This window comes from Sorex fumeus, unplaced genomic scaffold (genome assembly GCF_029834395.1).
Source record: "Sorex fumeus unplaced genomic scaffold, SorFum_2.1 ptg000047l, whole genome shotgun sequence".
Lineage (NCBI taxonomy): Eukaryota > Metazoa > Chordata > Mammalia > Eulipotyphla > Soricidae > Sorex > Sorex fumeus.
In genome coordinates this window covers 43005138-43028237 of record NW_026606104.1, presented here as the reverse complement: position 1 = coordinate 43028237, position 23100 = coordinate 43005138, and the positions used below count along the sequence as shown (strand labels likewise).

General features: G+C 44.8%; 1 protein-coding gene across 2 annotated transcripts in view; it reads right to left on the bottom strand.

The window, feature by feature from the left end:
- The window catches only part of ARID1A (AT-rich interaction domain 1A), a 96425-nt gene that overhangs the window by 5642 nt on the left and 67683 nt on the right, over window positions 1–23100 (bottom strand). Inside the window, exons 5-19 of one of the 2 annotated variants that reach the window (XM_056123723.1) lie at window positions 16804–17044; window positions 16422–16511; window positions 15550–15717; window positions 14240–14552; window positions 11489–11634; window positions 11285–11394; window positions 9248–9457; window positions 5698–5905; window positions 4227–4359; window positions 3721–3896; window positions 3017–3167; window positions 2797–2928; window positions 2620–2719; window positions 1328–2219; window positions 505–635 (exon numbers count right to left, since the gene is read on the bottom strand). In XM_056123723.1, coding sequence (XP_055979698.1) covers window positions 505–635; window positions 1328–2219; window positions 2620–2719; window positions 2797–2928; window positions 3017–3167; window positions 3721–3896; window positions 4227–4359; window positions 5698–5905; window positions 9248–9457; window positions 11285–11394; window positions 11489–11634; window positions 14240–14552; window positions 15550–15717; window positions 16422–16511; window positions 16804–17044 — 3201 coding nt within the window. The remainder of the gene's footprint in view (window positions 1–504; window positions 636–1327; window positions 2220–2619; window positions 2720–2796; window positions 2929–3016; window positions 3168–3720; window positions 3897–4226; window positions 4360–5697; window positions 5906–9247; window positions 9458–11284; window positions 11395–11488; window positions 11635–14239; window positions 14553–15549; window positions 15718–16421; window positions 16512–16803; window positions 17045–23100) is intronic. The other variant, XM_056123724.1, reaches the window with a different exon arrangement.

Below are 23100 nucleotides of genomic sequence, written 5' to 3'. Positions count from 1 at the left end.
GAGTATACCGCCAGGAATAACCATAAATACTACTGGGTATAGTCACAGTGTCCCCACTTCCCCACCAAAAATTGAAAAAGTGAGGGAAGGGGTGTGGTAAAGAAACAGTTTGCTCACTGTAAAAGTCATAGGCTCTTCTTGAAAAGCCAAGAAAATATGGCATCCTAACTGACATCAACCAAATTTGTCTTTTTTGCTTTTATTGAAAAGTTTCTCACCAATTTCCTTTGAAGTCAATCCTTCACAAAAATTACTGTTGTTCTCAGTACTCTGGGCCCAAGAGCAGAGGCAAATTACTGGCACAAAAAATCAAAGTACTGGCATGAAAAATACCAGCAAGAGATAGCAACATCTGAGAGAGAGATGTAGCCAAGAGATAGCAACATCTGAGAGAGAGATGTAGCCATGTTGGCTGGGGATAGTTTAATTCCCTGTGCCACTTTGCACTGTCTATTTCAAGAGGAGTCCAGATCCGCCCAATCTTCCCCAGGCATCTGTGCTCACCTGACTGAGGTTGAAGGTCATGATGCTGTTGTCATCATATAACAGGATGTTGATGGTGTCTAATGCCCACGTGCTCTCTGCCAGCAACCCAGACTTGAGCGACATCATTACCCGCCATGCCTCCGGGGTTCCTAAAATAAATCTCAATATAGTCCATTCACCAAGCCCAGAGTTGCTGGAGGTCTGCCCTCTCCTTCCCAGGGTTGGCCCATCATTCTGAAGATCACACATGGTGGGAAAGTGGTTTTGTTTTGTTTTGTTTTTGGGAAACACACAGCACTGCTCAGGAGTTATTCTTGGTGGGCTCAAGGAATCATATGGGATACCGGTATCAAACATGCAAGGTAAACACCCTACCCATTGTACTAATGCTCCAGCCTGGGGAAAGTGGTCCTTATCTGGTACCAATCTACCCTTCATGACTTCTAGGCTTTCAGAGGACCATCACCACTTGGTGATTACTTCAAGTAAAGTCTGAGATCAGTTGAATCTTTCCTTACCCAAAGATTTTGGTTTTGAAAATTATCTTTTTAAAAAATTGAGTTTCTGTGATTTACAGGCCATTAATAAGGACTCGTCATGCACAAAACTCCAATACCACACTGAGCATCATGTACCCCTTTGTTCTCCCAAGGACCCCAAGACCCATCTCTCTCAAACTCCCTTCCCCACAACTCAGCTGTGTGGAGCAGCTCTCTTGTTGGGCTCTAATTTTTAGTCAATAATTGACTAAATTTAACTTCACCCAGAATATCAGGATGGAAGAACAATGGGCCAGACAGAACGGGGCAAATTAAGTAACCCAATTAGGGGGTCTCCTTACCAATGTCTTTCATCGTGAGCCTCCTCCTCTGCTTCAACACAGGTTGTGTGGCTTCGACAGAGCCAGGTGGGAAGGTGATGTCCCGCCGAATCATGGGGGGCTGCACAGGGGCAGGTGCTATGTGTGAGGCAGGTACTGGAGGGCCTGCCTTCTGCATCTTCATCCCAGAGTGCAGGAATGGAGACTTGCTCGGAGACGTGCGGTTCTCCATTGGCCGGGGAAGGGGAGCGGGGCTGGATACCTGAGGAATGTGATTCTGCATGCTTGGTGGGGGCTGGTAGTTGGATGGAGGGGGCCTTGTCATGGGGGGCACGGGAGCAGAGGGACCATATGGGGGCTGGCGAGTGCCATGGGAAGGCCAAGGGCCTTCATGGTTGGCCCTCTGATCCGTGTGCAGCATTTCATCTGTTCGGTTCACACCATGATAGGCAGGGCCCTGGGGGGCAGAACCCGTGCTCTGCCTGTTGGCATAATTGTAGGTCATGTCATTACGCCCCTGCCACATAGTGCCTTGCTGAGAAACCTCAGCTGATGCCTGTATGGGTCCACCCATCATTTGTGGTGGCATGTTCTGCTGGGCATTGGTGCCGGGGGGTGCAGAGACACGGTCTCGGCCAAACTGGAATGGAAACTGGTTCTGAGGGCCGCCTGCTGGTCGGCGCTCAGCAGCTGCCGCGGCAGTGGCAGGGTAGGCATTGCCATACTGGTTGTACACATCTTGCTGAGGGGAAGGCTGGGCAGCTTGTTGCTGGCTGGAGGGCTGGGGCTGGGCAGGGGGCAACTGTTGCTGCTGGGCTTGCCCCTGCCCTGTGCTGTATGGCACACTGTACATCTCTCCTTCATGTCGCTTGGTAGGAGGACCATAAGTGCCATCCATTGGCCTCTTGTAATTCTAAGACAGAAGCAGGTAGAAGAAAAATTAATACTGCACTCAGAACCCAAGACTTGGAGCTACACCAGTAATAGGTTAGTAAAATGGCAAAGAAATCACTATTAAATAGTATCTCTTGAAGTTCTTTCTAAAAGTGACATTCTCTATTTGCTCTCTGGCATTTTTTTATGGTCTAAGCAGAAAAAGGTAGAAAAGCTCAAATATCAAAATAAGGACATTTTCAAGGCCTTCTGGAGAACTTGTGAAACTGGGCTACAAGGAAGAGACTGAGTACAAGTCTTTTTAGGCAGAACTGGCTATCTGGGTGAGAGGAACATGAGAATATCTAAAGTAAGCTTCTAGTACCTTCAATTTAGTTTCTGAATTAGCTCTCAATGGGAACCTGTCAGATCCTCCTTACCTGCTGCTGCTGCTGTTGATACATTGTGGTCTGCTGGCTCGGGAAGGGGCTGCTAGAAGGGGTGCCTTGAGTGGAGAACTGATTGCCATAGGAATCATGTCTGCAGGAAGGAGATAAAAGATGAGGGTGGGAAATAGTAGAGTGAGCCACACTCACACCGAGATTAGTTTTACTCACCGCTGCTGCTGCTGCTGCTGCGGAGGGTAGCGGCTAGGAGAATACATCCCCGAGTCTGGGTTGGAAGGCATGAGATTAGCTTGTGGGGCTCCAGTGCCCATGTTTCCCTCAGGTCCTATTCCAGGTTCCGTCCTAAACATTAAGGAGAAGCAGGTTGAGTTCACTACAGTGGTAAGGTGCTGGGACAGGACGTAAGTGGGGCAGAGGGGGCCATGCTTACCTCACTCTGTCATAAGGACCTCCATAGGGGTAGTGCTGCCGCGGTCCCATTGCCACATTTCCAAGCCCAGGGCCAGCAGCTCGGCTGTAGGGGTCCCCCATCCCACCATTGGGGCCCTGCCCTGAGGACATGAAGGGATCACTCCCTGGAGCTGAAAGCAGAAAGAAAGGCAATTAGCAAGCTAGAGATCAGCAGGCCTAGCAAACTAAACCCCATCAGCCCCGAAGACCCAGATGCTCTTCAGAATTTGACTTTTGTTTGTGTTATTTTCCTGACAAATTCAAGAGAAACCCAACCAACAAAGAGCACACACGTGTTAAGGGGTGACAAGGAAATGCCAGAAAGAGGGAAATAAGAAAAAAGCTAGGGATGAAGAGGGGTGATGGTCAGGTCCAGAAACGCCTTATTTCAGCAGATGGTTTGGCAAGATCTTCAAACCAGGACTCAGGAGACAATTCAAGTGGCAGAGCATGTATCTAGCATGCACATGGACCTGAGGCTGATCCTCAGCAACACTTGACCACTTGAGTTTTATAAGTAGCCCTGTGTCCCTCCAACTCCACTGATTGTTGCCCCAGTGGAGCCAAGGCTGGTAGTGGCTCCTACTAAAAACAAACCTTGCATCTCTCTCAAAATACCCCTCCACCCTACCAGTTTACACAGGTCTGTCATCTTCAAGGGCAAAGGCAAATAGCATCGATCACCTTTCCTCATGCTGCCATAAGGATCCTTATTTGGCTCGTAGGACATGCGCCCCATCATGTCAGAGGTATTCATACTGGGCTGGTACCCAGGGTTTGGAGTCATGGAATTCCGCTTCTGGAATGTGGGGTCACTTCCATCAGGAAAGGCATCCTGGATCCCAACTGAATTGCTCCTGCTCCAGAGTAAGGAGAACCAATTAACATCAAAACTAAAGCAAATTAATGCACTTTTATTTGGGTACAGGAAGAGTCACTGTTGGGAAGGTAGAGCATATAGGAGCAGGCACATTTCTGTCCAAGGTCCCCTCTAAGCCAGTGCTTCTCAACTAGGGTCCATAGGGCCTCTAGGATAGTCTCAGGAAGCCATAGGTGAAAACTGTGTAAATGGGGAATCCCAGGAGATTAGGGACACAACCAATAGGATAGGGGAGCCCACAACAAAACAAACCATGGTAGAAAAAAGGCTGAGAAAGATCTAAGCCACCCCCTCCTGCCCCTGGTCTTACCTCATGCCTGGCAAGGGGGGTATCTGACTGTGTGGTGTGGATGCTGGGGTTGGTGGCTTCAGGTCTCCTCCTTCTGCCATGGAACTGCTGGTTGATTGAGGTGTCTGTGGGCCCTGCATAGACCCTGATCCCGCTGTGGACAAAAGATAAGGGGTAAACAAGAAAGTAAACTGATAAACACAAGTGTCCTAAAACCTTTTTGGAAAAGCTCTGGAAAAGTCAGGGTTCTTTATTTTTGTTTGTTCTGGGGTCATACCTAGTGGAGCTGAGGATACCACGTGGAACCCAGAATCAAATGTAAAGTATGTGCTCCAATCTATTTTCTCCAGCCCTAAAGTCAGGGTTCTTTAAAGCCTAATGACATTCTCAGTAGGGTTCGGTAATAAAAAGAAATTTTTGATTTCTCTGATTCCTCCCTGCTATTTCTCATCTGGAGACTAGGAAGTAGTAAGTAATGTCACCATGAGGCGATTCCTTGAGTCTCTGTCAGCATCCGGACTACTTCACTTCACAAGAACCCAGTCTTTTTTGGAGGGTCCATATGTGATGTCAGGGATACAAACCAGCCCGATGCCGGGCACTATAGCCTTATGCCAGGCCAGTGCCTTACTTCCTGTGCAATCTCTCCAGCCCATTCCCATCTAATACTCGAAGACTGCAGTGTACACAAGTTTCCCAGTTAAAGCCTCTAGAATACTGGGTAGGAAGGTACCATCCTGCCCCTAAAATGGTTGCATTTCGGGAATCCAGAAGATCCTATTCTCAAACATCTAACAGAGTGAGACCACTCAAGTTTGAATTCCTCTATAAGCTCTTGGGTAGAGAACTACCAGTAATTAAAGTTTCCCTTAGTTACCATCCCCGGCAGCAGATATCCTACTGCCTAGGCCTCCCCAGCTGATGAGTCATCTCAGGCACTCATTACACCCTCAGAGGTCAACACCAGGGCACATGTGTTTACACCCACCTTCCAGGAGCCCTGGCCTTCTTCCCTTTCCATGCTTGCCCAGGCCCCAGCCTCCTATCAGAAAGGAGGGTGGGCAGAGGCACTCCCTTTAGAGTTCCATTCATATCCTCCTCACCCCCCCCTTCCCATTCATTACCATCTCAGCTCCCTGGGGAATCCAGGCTAGAGTCTGAATTGCATTCTAAGGCGCTGACATCAGTAGGCCAAAGCTCCCAGATGGCCCTGCTTTACTGCTATTTGTCAGACTTACCCACTCCTTTGGTGTTCCTCCCACTCACTAGTTTACAAACATTTGGCAAGTTGCCAGGTGCACAATGAAAATTAAAACTTGAAGGCTGCTGCAGAGTGCCTCCCAAGAGAATTTGTCACTGCCCATTCTGCAGTCTGCCAACCTGTTAAGTCTCATGGTAGGGAAGGGCACAGTACGTATCTCTGGTGGCAGGCACTGCTGAAAATGGAGACAATAGGGTGAACCTTGGTGGGAAATACTTATCAGATCCTTACCAGGAGAGGGAGGCTGAATCTTGGGCTGGGACTTCTTGGAATCAGCAGCTGCAAAGATATCTGGGGGTGGGTCTTCTCCCCGTTCAATTTTGCATTCAAAGGCATAGAGACACTGGATATACTGTTTTTTCAAGGAGCTGGCGGCACTACTTGAGGTGCCAACATTGAGGTTAGTTGCAAGTTCCCGCCATTTTTTGTTCTTGTTGACCTGTACAATAACCAGAGAAGTTGAGATAAATCTACGGAGTTTCCCTGCTCAAAAGCCCCAAACCCACTCGGCTATTGGTATTCATTCCTTATACATTATTTCCTATAGTTAACTCTCAGTTAACTGCAAAAATTAACCAGAGTTGGCAGATAGTCCAAATCCAAAACAAGTTAAATCTGTGACTGGTTTCCCTCTAATCCTTAGCATGCTTTATTTAAAGACCATTCCAAGATCAGATGGTATTTATTTAAAATGGGAATATTTAAAAGTTTATTTAATAGACTAAATTCATGCTAGAATTTGGGTGACATAAAATTACCAACAGAAAGTTGGTAGACAAAGAGCCATCCCATCTAAGTTTTATAGTGCTCACGGCTTACTTCAAGCTCTGTGCTCAGAAATTGCTTATGGCAGGGCCTGGAGGACCATATGACGTTTTGGGGATGAAATCTGGGTTGGCTGCGTGCAAGGCAAGCACCTCACTTGCCATACCCCACTTTGATATTCTTATGCTGCTGCTCCCTTGAAAAGGTCAATGACATTAAGACTGCAAGCCTCTGACCCTCAGAAAACACTGCTATTAATGTCCAGGAGGCTCCAGACTCATAACTACTTTCTTTGGACCATACCTCATACAAGTGACTTATCCCTGTACTAACTTTCCAGCCCTGTATAACTTCTTTTGTACCTTTCTAGCAATCATTCTCTAATTCTTCTTTCTTCAGCTTAGGATATATTGACCAGAGATCTCTTCTCAATCCCCATAAAATTATTATTAGTGGCTGGAGCGATAGCACAACGGTAGGGCGTTTGCCTTACAAGCGGCCAACATGGCCGATCCGAGTTCGATTCCCCCGCCCCTCTCAGAAAGCCCGGCAAGCTACCGAGAGTATTCGATATGCCAAACACAGTAACGACAAAGTCTCCAATGGAGACGTTACTGGGCCCGCTCGAGCAAATCGACGATCAACGGGAGGGCCTTTACCTTTACCTTACATACATACCAGGCCCAACACTAAAATTGAATCTTTTGCTTTATCTAAGAAGGTTTACTTGATGATTATTAAGCTTATTAATGTAAAACATTGCTCCTTCTATGGGGCCAGAGTGATAGTACTATGGGCAGTGTGCTTGCCTTGCACACAGGTGACCCAGTTTGATCCCCGGCATTTCATTTGGTCCCCTAAGCAATGCCAGGAGTAAGTCCTGAGTGCAGAGTCAGGAGTAACCTCAGAGCATTGCTGGGCGTGCCCCAAACCCCAAACAACAATAACAATAAACCCAGAAACATTGCTCTTTCCACCCCCCAGCCTACAAAGGAATTTCAGTATGCTGTGACTTATGATCTAGTACCACCAGAGAAGACTAACAAAGTAGTAGGGGCTGGAGATATAGTACAGCCTTAGGATGCTTGCCCTACATGCAGCTGACCTGGGTTCAATCCCCAGCACCACATATAATCCTCCAATCTCATCATGGTCCCTGAAGCTTGCCAGGAGTAATCCCTGAAGGCAGAGCCAGGGGTGAGCCCAAGAGCACCAACAAGTGTGGCCCAATAACCAAACCAAAACAGAGCAAAGAGGGGATGACAACACTTAGATGGGAAGTGACTAGGAATATTTCCAAGATCAGTTAACACTTGGGCTGGTTATTGAATGCTGGAGATGGCCTTGGCAGGGAAAACTGCACTCTCTCCCATCTGAGATTGTCAACTGAAATGGCCCCTTCTACTTAAACCCTACTAATCCTTTAGAAAAGCTAGGACTGATGTTTTCCTTTCTTGGAGATTTCACAAACATTGTTGCAGTGCTAGGGATCATACTCAGGCCCTCTACATGCAAAGCATGCCTGGCTTACAAATTAACTTAAAAACACCCTTTGATCTCTGAACTTTTTGTTTTTATTTTGGCCAAACCCAGCTGTACTCATGGCCTATTCCTGGTTTTGTGCTCAGAGATCACTCCTGGAGGGGTTTGGGGTGGAGCTGGGGCATATGCGATGCCAGGGATCAAACCTGGGTAGATCACATACAAGGCAAGCACCCTACCCACTGTACTACTATCTGGCTCCTGAACCCTTTTAGAATTCAAGTATATCATAAGATCTAAAAGAGAATTCCCTATGTATTTCATCATATGTGCAATGAATTCAGAAACCCATCTAACGAAAAGTATGTCAAACTCAATCCAACATCCCTGCCCTTTCTTTCCTTATAGGCTGGGCAGACTTGCTGAGAACTCAGCATTAGGAAGAATGGTAGGAATAAGCCTGGGTCAACCTCAAAAGCCCTCTGGGGCTTTGCTTCCCATGCCAGTTAGATGGTGATTTGCACGTGTTCTATTTTGTTTTGTTTTCCTTTGTGGGGGAGGGGAATAGAGCCTAAAGGGAGAAGGAATTCATAAATGACTGTTAGTTGGCTTCATTCCAGGCACTTTCTTTTCTGCAAATGACAGCTGTTTTCCTCTTCTGATTTAGGAGGTTTGGCTTGCTATGCTTCCACCTGAGGTCAGCCACACTTAAACTCAGCAGCAGGTTCCTGTTCTGATGACTACAGAACACACACAGGAGAGATTCTAAGGCACTGTGTGCTGCCACAAGCATTGCCTCACATGTCTGCCTTTTGGGCCGAGTATAAAAAAGCTGTATAGGACTGGGGGCAAGGCTCAGAGAGGCATTTAACTCAAGAGGTTTTAGGCAAATCCATTCAGTAAGTCTCCCATACTAAGTAGCTAAATTTTCAACCTACTTCTTTCTTCATAATCTTTCTTTTAGAGTTGTTAAAATCCCATTTCCACTGGGAAGCTTTCTGGAACGAAAGGGTCAACAACTACTCTGGCTGCCTGTATACCAACTTCTGGCAGGCCAATTATGTGGCAGAAATCTTGCTGGAAGTTTTATTATTTTAGCTTTGGAGAGACTAACAGGTTACAACTGTTTGTACAAATAAGACAATTAATTAAGAGTCAAAGGGATTATATACTAGTCTGACAAAAGTCATATATGTTGTAAATGGACAAGAGAATAATAAAAGCAGGCCCATCTCCCAAAACCCTGTCCTTGTCTACTAAAGCTGAGTTTCATGGAATCAGAATGCCCATGAATTCTTCCTGCCCCAATTTTTACAACCCCGTGGGACCACAGGCAGATGGCAAATTTAATGCTAGTAATTCATACCACACCAAGGAAGGCCTTAGCCTTCTGTTTTCTGAAAGCCCCTGCTCCCTGGCTTATTGATATGTGACTCAGAGGGCAGAATGTATGGGATATACAGTATTGAGGGAGATTCACAGTACCTAAAGAGAGGCTTTCTGAAAGCACAGAAGCCAAGAGCCAGGTACTCACCTGAGTCAATCCACCAATCTCCTTCACAGACACATACAGGCGATAGAGGTCCAGAGGTTTCCTGCCCACAGCAGGCAGATTTGTCATGCCCATCGCCTTCTCCTCCGTGAAGGCCAGATAACGGTCCACCCACATCTTCCTCTCAGGCTCACCGCCCAACTCATATAACTTGGTGATTTTCTCGTTGGTTGTAGTAGAAGAACTGGATTTCTAGTATGGGAGGGTCAAGATTTATAGGAACCAGTTGGATTCAAATCCTATACTATACTATACGTCCTATACTATAGGTCTTGTAAGTCCCTTGATTGGTGGAAAGTTTATTATGTCAGGGGTCATCACTACACGTACCCTGTATTTGCAAAATTAAATGGGAGCAAGAGGTTCCTATCAGGGAAGAACACCAACACTTATTATATACTATATACTGGGTGCTGTGTACATACCTTAACATAAAACATACATTTTGGTCATATGGGATGCTGGGGATCAAACCTGCAAAGATTACATACAAGGCACACATCCTATCCACCATACTACTGCTCTGGCCCCTGAACTCTCTTTTAGAGTTCAAGTACATCATAACATCTAAAAACTATATTCTTGAGGCTGGAGCGATAGTACAGCGGATAGGGCGTTTGCCTTGTACACGGCTGACCCGGGTTCGATTCCCAGCATCCCATATGGTCCCCTGAGCACCACCAGGAGTAATTCCTGAGTGTAAAGCCAGAAGTAAACACCGTGTGCCGCTGGGTATGACCCAAAAAGCAACAAATAAATAAATAAATAACTATATTCTTTTGCAGAAAGGATTCCCAATGTATTTCATCATATGTTCAGTGAATCCAGAAACCCATCCAACCAAAAGTATGTTAAACTCAACCCAATGGCCATATCCCTTCTTTCCCTACAGGCAGGACAGGCTTGCTGAGAACTCAATACTAGGAAGAATGGTATTACAAATTACCTTACTTTTTTTGGGCGGGAGTGGGGAATGGGGGTGTCCACACCCAGTTGTGCTCAGGGCTTACTCCTGGCTCTGTGCTCAGGGATGAAACCCAGACAGGCTGTTTGCAAGGCTCATGCCTTACCAGTAGTACTACCACTCCAGCCCCAAATACTTAACTTTTAAAGGACCAGAAAGCAGGCACAAGATCATGTTTAATGATCTCACAGCTTCTAAGCAGCAGGGCTGGCTGTCAAATCCTTGTCCACCAGTGTCACTCCTATTGCTATGGTACTACTCAGTAAAGATTGTTTCAGAGAGCCTGAGAAACTCAAAACATGATACCTGAGAGACAATGAGATGGACTAAAAGAAGACTAAAAAACCCCAACTCTTCCTTCCCCTAAGAAAGCATCTCTGACCTGGATGAAAGACTTTGGATATAGTCCTGTCCAAGACAGTAAGGCAAAAGGGTCTAAGGGTTAGACAAAGGCCAATGGTTTTTGTTTTTCCTACTTTATAAGACAAGGAAAATGAGGCATGACAAGGAGATGAGGTTCAATAAAGAACAAAAATATTTCAAGTGTGTTAAATACTAAGTAGATCCAAACTGTCAAACGACCTAATAATACACCTTGGACCAAGAAACTCAGGACCAACAACCCACTTGACTTATCCCTCCCTTAATACACCCAAGTCATCAATGATTCCTGCTATTCTGAAGAGAAGGAGAAAAGAGCATCTAGTTAGTTGCCCATGGCACACACCCTCTATCAATGCACAATGATAGGGACATAGTTTCACAATTCTCTGTATTGACAGAGAATTCTAGACTGCTGGTCAGGCCTTTCCTCTACAACAGACAGCTATAAGAACATCGTTATTTACATTTGGACCATTAAAGACAATTCAAACCAAGTCTTTTGTTTTTGGGGAGTGGAGGGGGAACCTGATATGACAGTAACAATCTTTTTTTGGGAAAATCAGGTGGGTCTCTATAAAGGCTGTAGTCTCGTCATTATCTTTTCTATTTACTTTCTATCACTGGAAAGGCTAGGACAGAACGTTTAGAGGAGTCATGACATAAATCATTACCTTGGATTTAGATTCTGTTTTAGGTGTCCCATCTGCTTTGTTGTTCATCTTGGTGGCTGGAGTTAACTTGACATCTCCAAGACCCATCATCTCTGGGCTGGCTGCCATTCCTTTAAGAGAGGAAACAATCTCTGTCCAACATGTTTGTGACATAAAGACCTCACTGGAAAAAAAATCCCAGAATAAGCAACGACTAAGACTTACCTGCTGAATTGTTGGCCATGGTTCCACCCATAGGATATGGGGGTCCCTGAGGGTTGATCATGCCGGCCATACTATTAATCCCTTGCCCATAGGGAGGTCCGGTTCCCATTATTCCCCCTTGATTCATATTAGGATAGCCTGGTGGTCTGAGGAAGATAGAAAGTGAAACAGACAAAAATTAGAGATGCTAGATTTCAGATTTGGACTTGAGTGAATGGGCTGTGCGAAACAAAACCATTTAGGCAGACTTATAATGACAAAGCAGGGGTTCTTCCAAATCACAACACTACTACATAACACTTATCTACATATTAATTTCCCTCCTTTCCCTTCCATTTGTTGTTGCTCTGATGTTGAGGTGGGGGAAGAGTCTACATACTTGGTTGCAATGTGACAGAGATCACACCTTGTTATACTGGGAATCACAAACAGTAGTTCCACTGGGTTACTCTCTGAGAAGATGGCCTACAAAGCAAAACTACTAAATTTTCCCTGAAGGCCCCACTAGACAGTCTTGTCTTTATTGTGGAGAGAGGTACCAGTCATTCCCAGTAGTGCTTGTGGGGAGGAATATAGGTGCTAGGGATTGAACCTTGTACTGCAAATATGCAAGGCTTATATGCTCTACTACTCGAGCCACCCCATTCTTATCTTCTCCCATAAAAAATGCTAAGAGGTTCAAGCTCCAAAGAGGAACCACAGCTCAATTTCAATGGATTACACTCTGAAAATAAGAGGCCTACCCAGGGATGTACAGGGGTTACTCCTGGCTCATACACTCAGGAATTACTCCTGGTAGTGCTCAGGGGACCATAAGGGACACTGGGAATTGAACCTGGGTCAACCGCGTGCCAGGCAAATGCCCTACCCGCTGTGCAATTTATCCAACCCCTGTTGCTGCTGTTCTTGATCACAACTGGAGGTGCTAGATGCTACTCCCACTCAGCTAAGGAAATCAAGTAGTGGGGATCGAACTTTAGGACTTCCACATGCAATACAAGTGTTTTAGCCCTTTGAACTATCGCCCCAGCCTATGACTCATGGCTTCTAATCCATTTAGCAGTGCTTATGGATTAATCAGGCTTGGAATTGAGGGCTAACTATGCAGTGCTGTGGATTGAATCTGGGTCCCCTACATGAAAAGCATGTGCTCCAGTCCCTTGAGTGTTTTCTTAGGGCCTCTTTTTCCTATACCAATCAGTGCTTAGGAGTAACAGAATCGGAAGTACCTGCATACAAAGCATGTACTCTACCCTATGAACTATTTACCAGTCCTATTATGACTCTTAAAAACAGTATTTAATATATTAAGTATTTAAGAAGTATTAAATATTAAAAGTCAATCTGCAGCGAAAGGCCAAAATTGAATTGCTCTCGCTGATCAGTTTTACCCCCCCCCCCCCGCCCCCCGTTAAGTGAAGCAAGGCAGTTTTTATTGAACGAAACTGCTTAAAGAGAGAAAATGTGCTCAGGAGAAAACATGGAATTCTTTAGAGTGGAAATAAGCAAGCAAAGAAAAAAAAAGAAGCAAGCAAGATACGTGTTCACGGGAGAACATGGGTTGAAAAGCAAGCCTACCTTTCTTTAAAAAAAAAAGAAGAAGAAAAATTTTATTGATGGGGAAAGGGGGAGAGGGAAAACCTGACAGTACTCAGTTTTACTCCTGGCTCTGTGCTCAGGTGAGCATTTTCTGGTTCTGGGATTAAACCTGGGTTGGCTACATGCAAGGCAGCGCCTTACCTATTATCTCTCCAGCCTTATTTCATATACCAACTGCGCTGGACTCCTACCAGTATAGTACCTAGAAGAGCTTTATGCTCTTTATGGGTCTGCTGCAAATTTCACACTATTACTTCTATTATTCTTAAGTATTACCAAACCCACCTCTTTATAATCATTAGTCTATTCTACCTTGGTTCATCAACCTCCCCCCACCAGTAATACAAGAGTCACTTCAAGAACTATAGGCACTAACACTGGGATACAAAAACAGACCCTTGAGAATAATGTTCAAAAAGTCAGTAATGAAGAAGATTCTTTAAAATCATCATACAAAATCACACAGTAATTTTGCATTTCACTATCAGTTAAAAACATAGAACCTCATTAAAAAAAAAAATAAAAAGGAGAGGGGCCGAAGAGATAGTACAAGGGTTAAGGCACTTGCCTTACATGTAGCCAAGTCCTGGTTCAATCCCTGGCATTGTCAGGAGTGATCTCTTAGCACAGAGCCAGGAGTAATCCCTGATCACAGCCAGGAGTAGCTCCAAAATTAAAAACAAAATCTAGTAAGAGAAATTTCTCATACCACATTCTGAGTCATGTATATAAAAAAAATCTTTCTGGAGGGTCAGGAATATGGTTCAGTAGTAAATCACATGCCTTGCATTTTGGAGAATATGGATTTTTGTTTTTGTTTTCCTTTTTGTTTTATTCTTTGAAGGAGGATATGGATTTGATCCTGGCACTTGGGAAGAGGGAGAAAATCTAGAAACTAGACTGGGAAATATTAAATAAATTTTTGGGGAGGGTTTAGCTGAACCCTACATAAGTGCATATATACACATGGACCAGCACTTTTGTTTTCCACTATAAGGATACCTAGTTTTCTAAACAAGCAAACAAAAACCCACCTCTATATAAAATGCGTAGTGACCAAGATGATATGGTTTAGGACTAGGAGTATCTCAATGATCTGAATGATTCTGTATTTCCTTGCATTGACATCCTCTCTTATTTCCTAGGCCTTACCTGTTTTGGATAGAATTGGCAGCAACATGCATGGCGACAGCAGTTTCTTGAGTTTTCCGGTTCATGCCCCCTGGTGGGGGGCACATCCCTGACCCAACCTGAGGTGGCATATTGGCCATATTAGGGCCATAAGGCCGGTTGCCCATGGAGGCATGACTCATTCTCCCAGGAGGGAGTGTGCCATAAGGTGGGATGCCAGGTTGCCCATGCATTTGACCTCCAGCACCCATAGGGTTCATGCTTCCAGCCATGCCTGCACTGGGATAGTTAGCATTGGGCAAGGCATTATAGTTTGGCTGCCTGGGGTAGCCTCCTGGGAGGGGAAGGAGAGAAGATGCAGAGATTTGGTTAGTGATCCACTAATAACTCACCAACATTGCTCAACTCTAAAACCCCAAAGATAAAAACACGAATCATTCAATATGAAAAGAGGCTGGCTTTCATGGTAGCCTTTATCCCATTAAAAACAACAACAAAACAAGGGGGCTACAGAAACATATAAAGGCAACCTCTGTGGTCTCCTCACCACAGGACAGCACAGCAGAGAGCAAGGTTGGCTGGCTTTGCTATCACCCACACCCTTCAAACTCCCAGAGGGAGTCTTTCTGTTCTACATGCTCTGCTTGCTTTCTCTCTATGCATGACACTCAACTAGATTCTTTTAGGGCTGATTCTGAGGCAAAGGTTTATTACAATGTATTCAAATAAAACACTGCAATAGCCAATAATTACCTTCTGGAATTCTACTAAGTTTCTTTTTCTTTTTGGGTCACACCTAGCGATGCTCAGGGGTTACTTCTGGCTCTGCACTCAGGAATTACTCCAAATGGGATGCCAGGGTTTGAATCAGGGTGAGCCGTGTGCAAGGCAAATGCCCTACCTGCTGCACTATTGCTCTGGTTCCCCTCTCTTTTCTTTATTTTTTTTGTGTGTGTCACACCCAGTGGTGCTCAGGGCTTATTCCTGGTTTTAGGCTAGGATCAATCCTGGCATGCTTTTGGGGAACATACGGGGTCTCGGGATTGAACCTAGTTATACTTTGTGCAAGGGAAAGCACCCTACCCACTTTACTACCTCTCAGGTCCCCTGTGTTCTGCCTTAGATTTAATACTTCAGTACCATTTTATAGATGAAATTGAGGCTCAGGGATATTTGAAATCTTTCACAGACCTACCCTAGTTTAGGCCCTGAAAGTATTAAAGTAAGTATTAAAGCAAAGACAGTCCTACCCTTATAACCAACTAACAACATACTAGATAGGACTTTTCTTTTCTCCCATCTATACACTCCTAACTGGGTAGTATACTCACCCTGTGGGCCATACTGACTCCCTTGGGGTCCATAACTTCCCATGGAGTTCTGCTGGTAAGAGCCCATGCCTGTGTGCATCTGTCCTCCGGAAGGCTGACGCGGAGATAAGGCTGACCCAGGCTGGGGGGAGCTGTACTGGGGCATTTGGGGGTTCCTCTGGATGTAACCTATTTGTGGGGAGACATTACAGTTTATGAACCTGGTAAAATGGAACAAATGCTCTCCCCTTTATCTTAGAATTTCACCAGCAACCTATAGCAACTCCCTGCATAAAGTCTCTTATTTGCTATATAATTATGTATCCTTTTATTTACTTGTTCTTGGGGCCATATGTGGCAGTATCCAGGGCTTAGTCCTGACTCTCTGCTCAGAGATCACTCCTGGTGGAGTTCAGGGGACCATGTGGAGTGCCGGGGATGGAACCCAGGTCAGTTGCATGCAAGGTAAGTGTCCTACCTACCCGCTGTACTATTGTTCTGGCCTCATGTGTCTTTATAGACACGGCCCCTCTAAAGTAACATAGCCAAGCAAGAAAACACACTGTTTCTATAATGGAGGTTGACAAGACAAATAGCATGACAAAAAGTAAACTGGTGTGTGAATTAAAGGGCAAAGATTAATGTCAGGCCAAACTAAGCACACCGGCAGTGGTGAAACTTATGGTGGAATTTATTAAAAAACAAATACCAAGAAAAAAATATCTGTGGGGGAATACAACTATAGGAGCTACCAACATGACTAACTTGACAATGTATTGCTTGGATTGTCCTAAGCTTTATGGTCCGATAGGTCTGCAAAAGCTATTGCACAAAATAACCAAGTGCTGGCTATAGCCCTCTACTATGTCCCCTTTGAACGCAGAGGCTCTCACCTCGATCTTGGGCAATGCTTGATTGATTCATGGAAGGATGCATGATGCTGTCTGACTGGCCACTGGGTGGCCGAGGTGGCATCTGGTTGCCTGCTCCAGACAGAGAAAGAATTAAGTCAATTGTGGCCAAGCCTGGAAATTCTAAGTAGGAGGTCAACTTGGAGCTGGATAGGGCTCCTGGGAAGGCCAAACACCTCCCAGGATCACATACACAGAGATATTCAGTCAAGGGCTTCCAATTTCCATTTTCAAATGTTAAACGGAAACTTCCAGACACTAATCAGAGATGTACTATTTTTGCTAGAGAAAGGCTGGAGGTTCTCCACTATCATTGAGGGGCAGCCCCCTTTTCCTCCCTCCAAAGCCCAGCATTTCAAGGTACCTGGCACTGCAGCAGGCGAGAGTGGTCCTGAGCGAGACTGAGCAACACTGGCAGGAGAGCCAACAGGGGATGGGGAGGGGCCTCGAATGCCAGGTAAGTGAGGGGAAGTGTGAGGAGAGAAAGGAGACTGAGCCGGGTTACTCTGCTCTCCTTGGCTGCTGGAAATCCCTGATGTGCTCACTCCAGGGCTCAGAGCTCCTTCTGTCCCCATTGGGAGATCGTCTATCGAACCAGACAGATCCTGAAACAAACACATAAGATCATGGATTAGCAACATTAGGTAGTGAGACCTCTTTCAACATTCTTATGACATGACTAACATTTTATTTAAACCAAAAACAAATACTACACATATTATGTAGTTACTGAATTATGGCCTACAATATTGAGGGCCATACAGAAAGTTTTATTTTTTCTTTCCTTGCATTCCCTTTGTAGTAGCAGCTGATGCGTTGACTGGATACATGCAGCATTTGCACATACTTGGATATACTGCACCAGGCATCACACAATTTTTTTGCCGTGGTACTAGGGATTGCACTCAGCATGTAGAGTAACTCAGGTATTGAATTTATGGCCTCATGCCTACAAGCCAGGTACTTTACAATTGAGTTATCTCTCTGTTTCAGGAAATATGTTTTGATTTGATATAATATTTGATATAGACCATATAGTATTTGTTACAAAATGGTTCAACTCTGCTATCATAGTAGCAAGGGCAATTACAGACAACACATAAAGGGTTGTGGTATAGTAGTAAAATTTATTCATAAAAAATGGCAGGGCTAGGGTGCTGGAGATAGTACAGAGATTAAGGGGCCTGTCTTGCATGAGGCCAACCCTGGTGCGATCCCTGGTACCACATATGGTCTTTGGTGCACTGCAATGTGTGACCATTGAGCACAGCCCCTGAGCACTGTCAGGTGTAGTCCCAGTAACCCACTTTCCCAAAGAAACGAAAGACAGGGCAAGAGATGTGACTGAGTGGTAAACCTCATGCCTTGTATGCACGAGGCCCCATGTTCGATCCCTGCAGCTGCAAAAATAATCAGTCATAAGCTATAATTAGCTGTGCCTATAGTCTATGCAGTCATAAATTTAAGCCTTTCATCTTTCACAGCTCCAACGTCTAGTCATAAAAGAATAGGTCTTTCAGAGGAGGGTTCTTCCAAATGGAGAAATTTTACAAAAACAATGCCAAAATAGGAACAGAGCTATTATAAGAATATTAACTAGTTGGGCAATATTCACAGATCCTCTCCCTATTACATTATTGTAATGTAAAGTTCAAGAAGGACTGATTCCAAGATACTATGCAATAAGTGTAAGGAGGTAGGAAAGGTATATTTAACAGGAAAGGCAATTCTGTAACTGCAAAGGAAGTCTGGAGCTAAAATCCTAATACCTGGAAAAATAGGGATGAACAAAAAATATCTGTCAAATGAATAAACCCAATTCTCTCCCTAAACTTAAGACCTTTAATGTGAACTTGGTGTTTATTTAGAGGCTTTGCCCACTTTGAATTAATCACTAGAGGAGTCACCAAACTTTTGCAATTGGGGCCAGTGCAATAATATAGTGGGTAGGGTGTTTACCTTGCATGTGGCCAACCTCCACAAAAAACAAACAAATAAATAAATAATAGATTTGCAATCAGATTTTTGGTAATGTGTCCTTAACTATGATCACTCTCCAGCAACTACCACGATCAGTCTCTCCAGAAATACCACTAGCTCAGAACCTCATACTTCACACTAGGAACTAATCATGCTGTATAGAAAATGTAAACACTTTGGGTATAGGGTTCAGTCTCGAAAAATTCGAATACTCGAATGGTTTAGAGCTCTTACAATGAGTCTATTCCTATTGTTACATCATGTTCCTTTGGAAAGATCATTTTGAGGTGATCTTGACCCAAGTCTCATAATAATACTGAGCCTTCTTAGACTTGATTTTAATGCAAGGCAATTAAGTGTGCCTTTGTCAAGTCCAATTCTCAGTTGGGAGGTGAGAAAATGTTAGCTTTCCTATAAGAAACCATAGCATGCTTTAAAAATGCAACATGCAATTAGAGGGGCCAGAGAGCTGGCCTAATAGGCTGAGCTCATGCTTTGAGTGTGAGAGACCAGGGTTTGGTCTTGGTTTCTTATGGTCCCACAAGCACCACCAGGTAAGACGCTCATGCACGGCCAGAAGTAGCTCCCAAAGACTGCTTAGGTATCCATCAACAAATGGCAAGGCAAGATGTGATTGTATGGACACAGACACAGACACAGACAGACAGACAGACAGACAGACAGACACACACACACACACACACACACACACACGTAAGTTTCAGCTACTAAAATATAATTTTTTTGGGGGGGGGAAGGGAAAACAATGAGATTTGGGGTATAAGCAGAGTGCTGCCAGTATGACATTTGCCTTCAACACAGCCTAGCTCACTGGGTCTGACCTCTGAAACCACATATGGTCTCCTGAGACCTTCCCAGAGTAACCCCTGAACATAGAATAAGCCCTAACAAAAACAACTAGTGCTGTGAATGGTGGGGGGAGGGGAGAGAGGAGAGACCCTCATTCACAGCCAGTGGGAATATTGACTGATCCGTTTCTGCCCTGAAAATAGACACTCAAAAAACTAGAAATTGAGGGGGCAGAGAGACAATGCAGGAGGTAGGGCGCTCACCTTGCATATGGTTGACCTGGGTTCGATCCCCTGAATCCAAATGGTCCCCTGGGCCTATCAGGAGTAATTCCTGAGTGCAGAGTCAGGAGTAACCCTTGAGTTACCAATGTGGCCCCAAAACAAACAAACAAAAAAGAAAACCTGCAAAAAAACTTCTAGGAAGAGAGATCTTATCTGAGGTAGGAACCCTGCTTCTTGGCATCTACCCCAACAGCAAAAAAAAAAAAAAAAATCAGAAAAGACATTGCATTCCTATGTTCATTATCCCATTGTTCACCATAACCAAAAATCTGGAAACAACCCAACTGTCCAAAAATCAGATGACTGGATTAAAAAAAGCCATGGTACATATAAACAACAGAATATTACTCAGCTATAAGAAAAGACAAAATAACAAAATTTGCTGCTATATGGATGATTCTGGAGGGTATCATGTTGAGTCAAGTCAGTGAGAAGGAGAGTGACAGACACAATGATCTCTGACATATATGGGATATAAAGAAACAGCAGATATAAAAAAAACCAAAGACAACAGAAACTGAGAACGGGTCTTTAGTAAGGCGCAACCACAGGGGAGAAAAGGGAGGTAATAAGGGAGAGGGGGAAGCACAACACTGGGAAATGGTGGAGGAAAAGTGCACACTCTTGGGGCGGGTGTGGTGAGCGACTGTATCACACAAGAAACCCCATCATTAACAGTATTGTAAATCACGAGCCAAAAATAAAACTAACTAAAAAACCCTACTAAACACCTGAGACTTTTTTTTAAAAGAATTTGTTTTGTTTTGGGGTCACACACAATGCTCAGGGCTCACTCCTGGCATGGTTGGGGGACCATATGGGATGCTGGGGACTTGAACCCGGGTTGGCTGCGTGTAAAGAAAATGCCCCACTTGCTGTACTATCACTCTGGCCTCCCAAATTTCTTTTAAACATGTAGGGCTGGAACAATAGTACAATGGGGAAGGTGCCTGCACTGCATATGGCTCATGCCAGGTTTGATCCCTTGCACCTCATATGGTCCTCTGAGACTCAGTGTGGCCCCAAACGAAAAGAAACCACCCCCTGTCCACCCCCCCAAAAAACCCCGTGTACTATGGAATTGGCATACAAACATAAAATAGTTGGGGTCAAAGAGACTGTACATTAGAGGGCATTTGCTTTGCACATGGCCCAATCCGGGCTCGATCCCTGGCATACCATTTGGTCCCTGGAGTGCTGTCAGAAGTGATCCCTGAGTGCAGAGCTAGGAGTAACCCGTGAGCATCACCAAGTGGGGAGGGAAGGAGGGGGAGAGGGGGAGAGGGGGAGAGGGGGAGAGAGAGAGAGAGAGAGAGAGAGAGATTTTTCAGGACCAGAGTGATGATACAGCCTTGCATGCAGCCAACCTGGGTTCAATCCTTGGCAATCCCATATGATACCTGAGACCTGGGCATAGCCCTGAGCACAGCAATTCTCAAAAAAAAAAAAAAAGTTTCAAAATAAAAACAAAAAGAGTACATCTGGTCTGGTTCAAAAACAAGACATTTGAGAGCTGGAGAATAGGGGTAAGATGCTCGCTTGTCTTGCAAAAGGCAGACTTGATTTGACTTGATTTGATCCCTGGCACTGCATAAGGCCCCCCCAACCACTGCCAGGAGTGACCCCTGGAATAATTCTTGAACACTATTGGGTGTGCCCCAAAAACTAAGAAAGAAATTCTGGGGTCAAAGAGATAGTACAGCAAGTTGGATGCTTGCCATGCATGTGGTTGACCCAAGTTCGATCCTCAACACCCCTTATGGTCCCTCTGAGACTGCTAGGAGTGATTCCTGAGCAAGCAGAGCCAGAAGTAAGCCACGAATACTGCCAGTTGTAGCACTGTAGCACTGTCCACCCGTTGTTCATCGATTTGCTCGAACGGGCCCTGTAACGTCTCCATTGTAAGACTTGTTGTTACTGTGTTTGGCATATCTGGGTAGCTTGCCAGGCTCTCCGAGAGGGGCGGAAGAATCGAATTCGGGTCAGCCTGGTCGGCCGTGTGCAAAGCAAATGCTCTACCCACTGTGCCTACTGATAGCCACAATGTAAATAAATAAGGCAGATAAATGTAAGTAAGCAAGCCAGCAGATGTTTACATCAAGGTTATCAGGGGAGGGAGAGAATAGTGGGTGGGACCAAGAATTGAGGTGGGTGTCTAATGAAAGATGGTGAAGTTTTCTGTCTCAAAAAGAAGCCTAAGTTACAGAGGAAGGCATTGGCATTTTCCCTAAGGACTTTAGTACCTGATGCTACAGAATTGTGGGTTAATTTTAAGAGGGGGATTCCAGCTCTATGTGAAACTTAAACTATACCAGGGCACCTGACCTCTGAGCCTTGGAGAAGTAAACTCAAAGAGGCAGCAAGATGACAAGGAGTCAACTGTGTAGGCCAGAATTTCGCAAGTCACTTGCTAAGCCCTGCCCTGTAACAGAAACCACAGTCTCAGTGCTCTCTTTTAAAGACTAGTAGGTTCCTGCTGCATTCCATTCTACACTCTCCCTTATCAACTGCCAGTTTCTGGTAATAAGAGCTCGTTGCTCAAAGGAAAAAGAAATCAGTGTATTTCAGAACAGAAAAGAAATCAGAGGCCCAGCCCATAAAACAAGAACTTGGGCCTATATGGACTGATTTTTTGTGTTTTTGAGTCACACCAGGTGGTGTTCAGGACTCACCCCCGGCAATGCTTAGGGGGTCACATAGGGTGCCAGAGATCAAACCCAGGTCAGCTGTATCCAAGGCAAGCAACTTACCCACTGTACTATCTTCTCTGACCCTTCAAATAGTTTTTTAAATAAATACCATGGAGCTAGAGAGATAATAAAAAGAGTAAAGTGCATGTCTTGTTTGCACGTGATTGACCGAGTTTAATTCCTGGCATTGTATACTGTCCCCCAAGCTCCATCAGAAGTGATTCTCTAAGTGCAGTGGCCCAGTCTCCCCACCTTCTCTGCAAGATTCAAAGCATCTTTAACATTATCTTTAATAATACCAGAAAAGCGTAAACATCCTCAGGATAAAAACATTTTTTCTTTTTTTTCTCCTGATGCCAGGGATCAAAATTATAGGCTATATATGCAAGGTATACTTCTCACCATGAAGCCCTAAATGGTAAAACACCCAGCAGTGCTCAGAGGACCATACAGGGCGCTGGTAATCAAATCTGAGTTGGCTGATTTGTATAAGGCAAGTGCCTGACCCACTATACTATGGCTCCTGCCCCTCCTCTCTACTCTTTTGCAGCTGCTTTCAACAGAGTTACTTCCAGCAACAGAACTCTTCTAAGGAACTAATGAGGGAAGTGAAGGAGAGAAATCACCACCATTTATTGACCATGCTAATGGGTTGGGGCTGAAAGGGTATGCATGTTCCTTCAGCCCTATTTCCCCATATTCCCAAGAATGTTTGGAGGGATCCCAGGAACTAAAGAAAATGCCAGCAAACCCAAGGCTAGGCTCTCAGGACTTGGTGGCATCTGTGGTGGAAAAATGCGGCATACTTCACAAAAGCACTCTGAAGAGAGCTGCCAGTTTTGGAAAAACACAGCTCCTAGAAAGAAGAATGCTTAATAAGTCCCCCTCAAGAGTAGT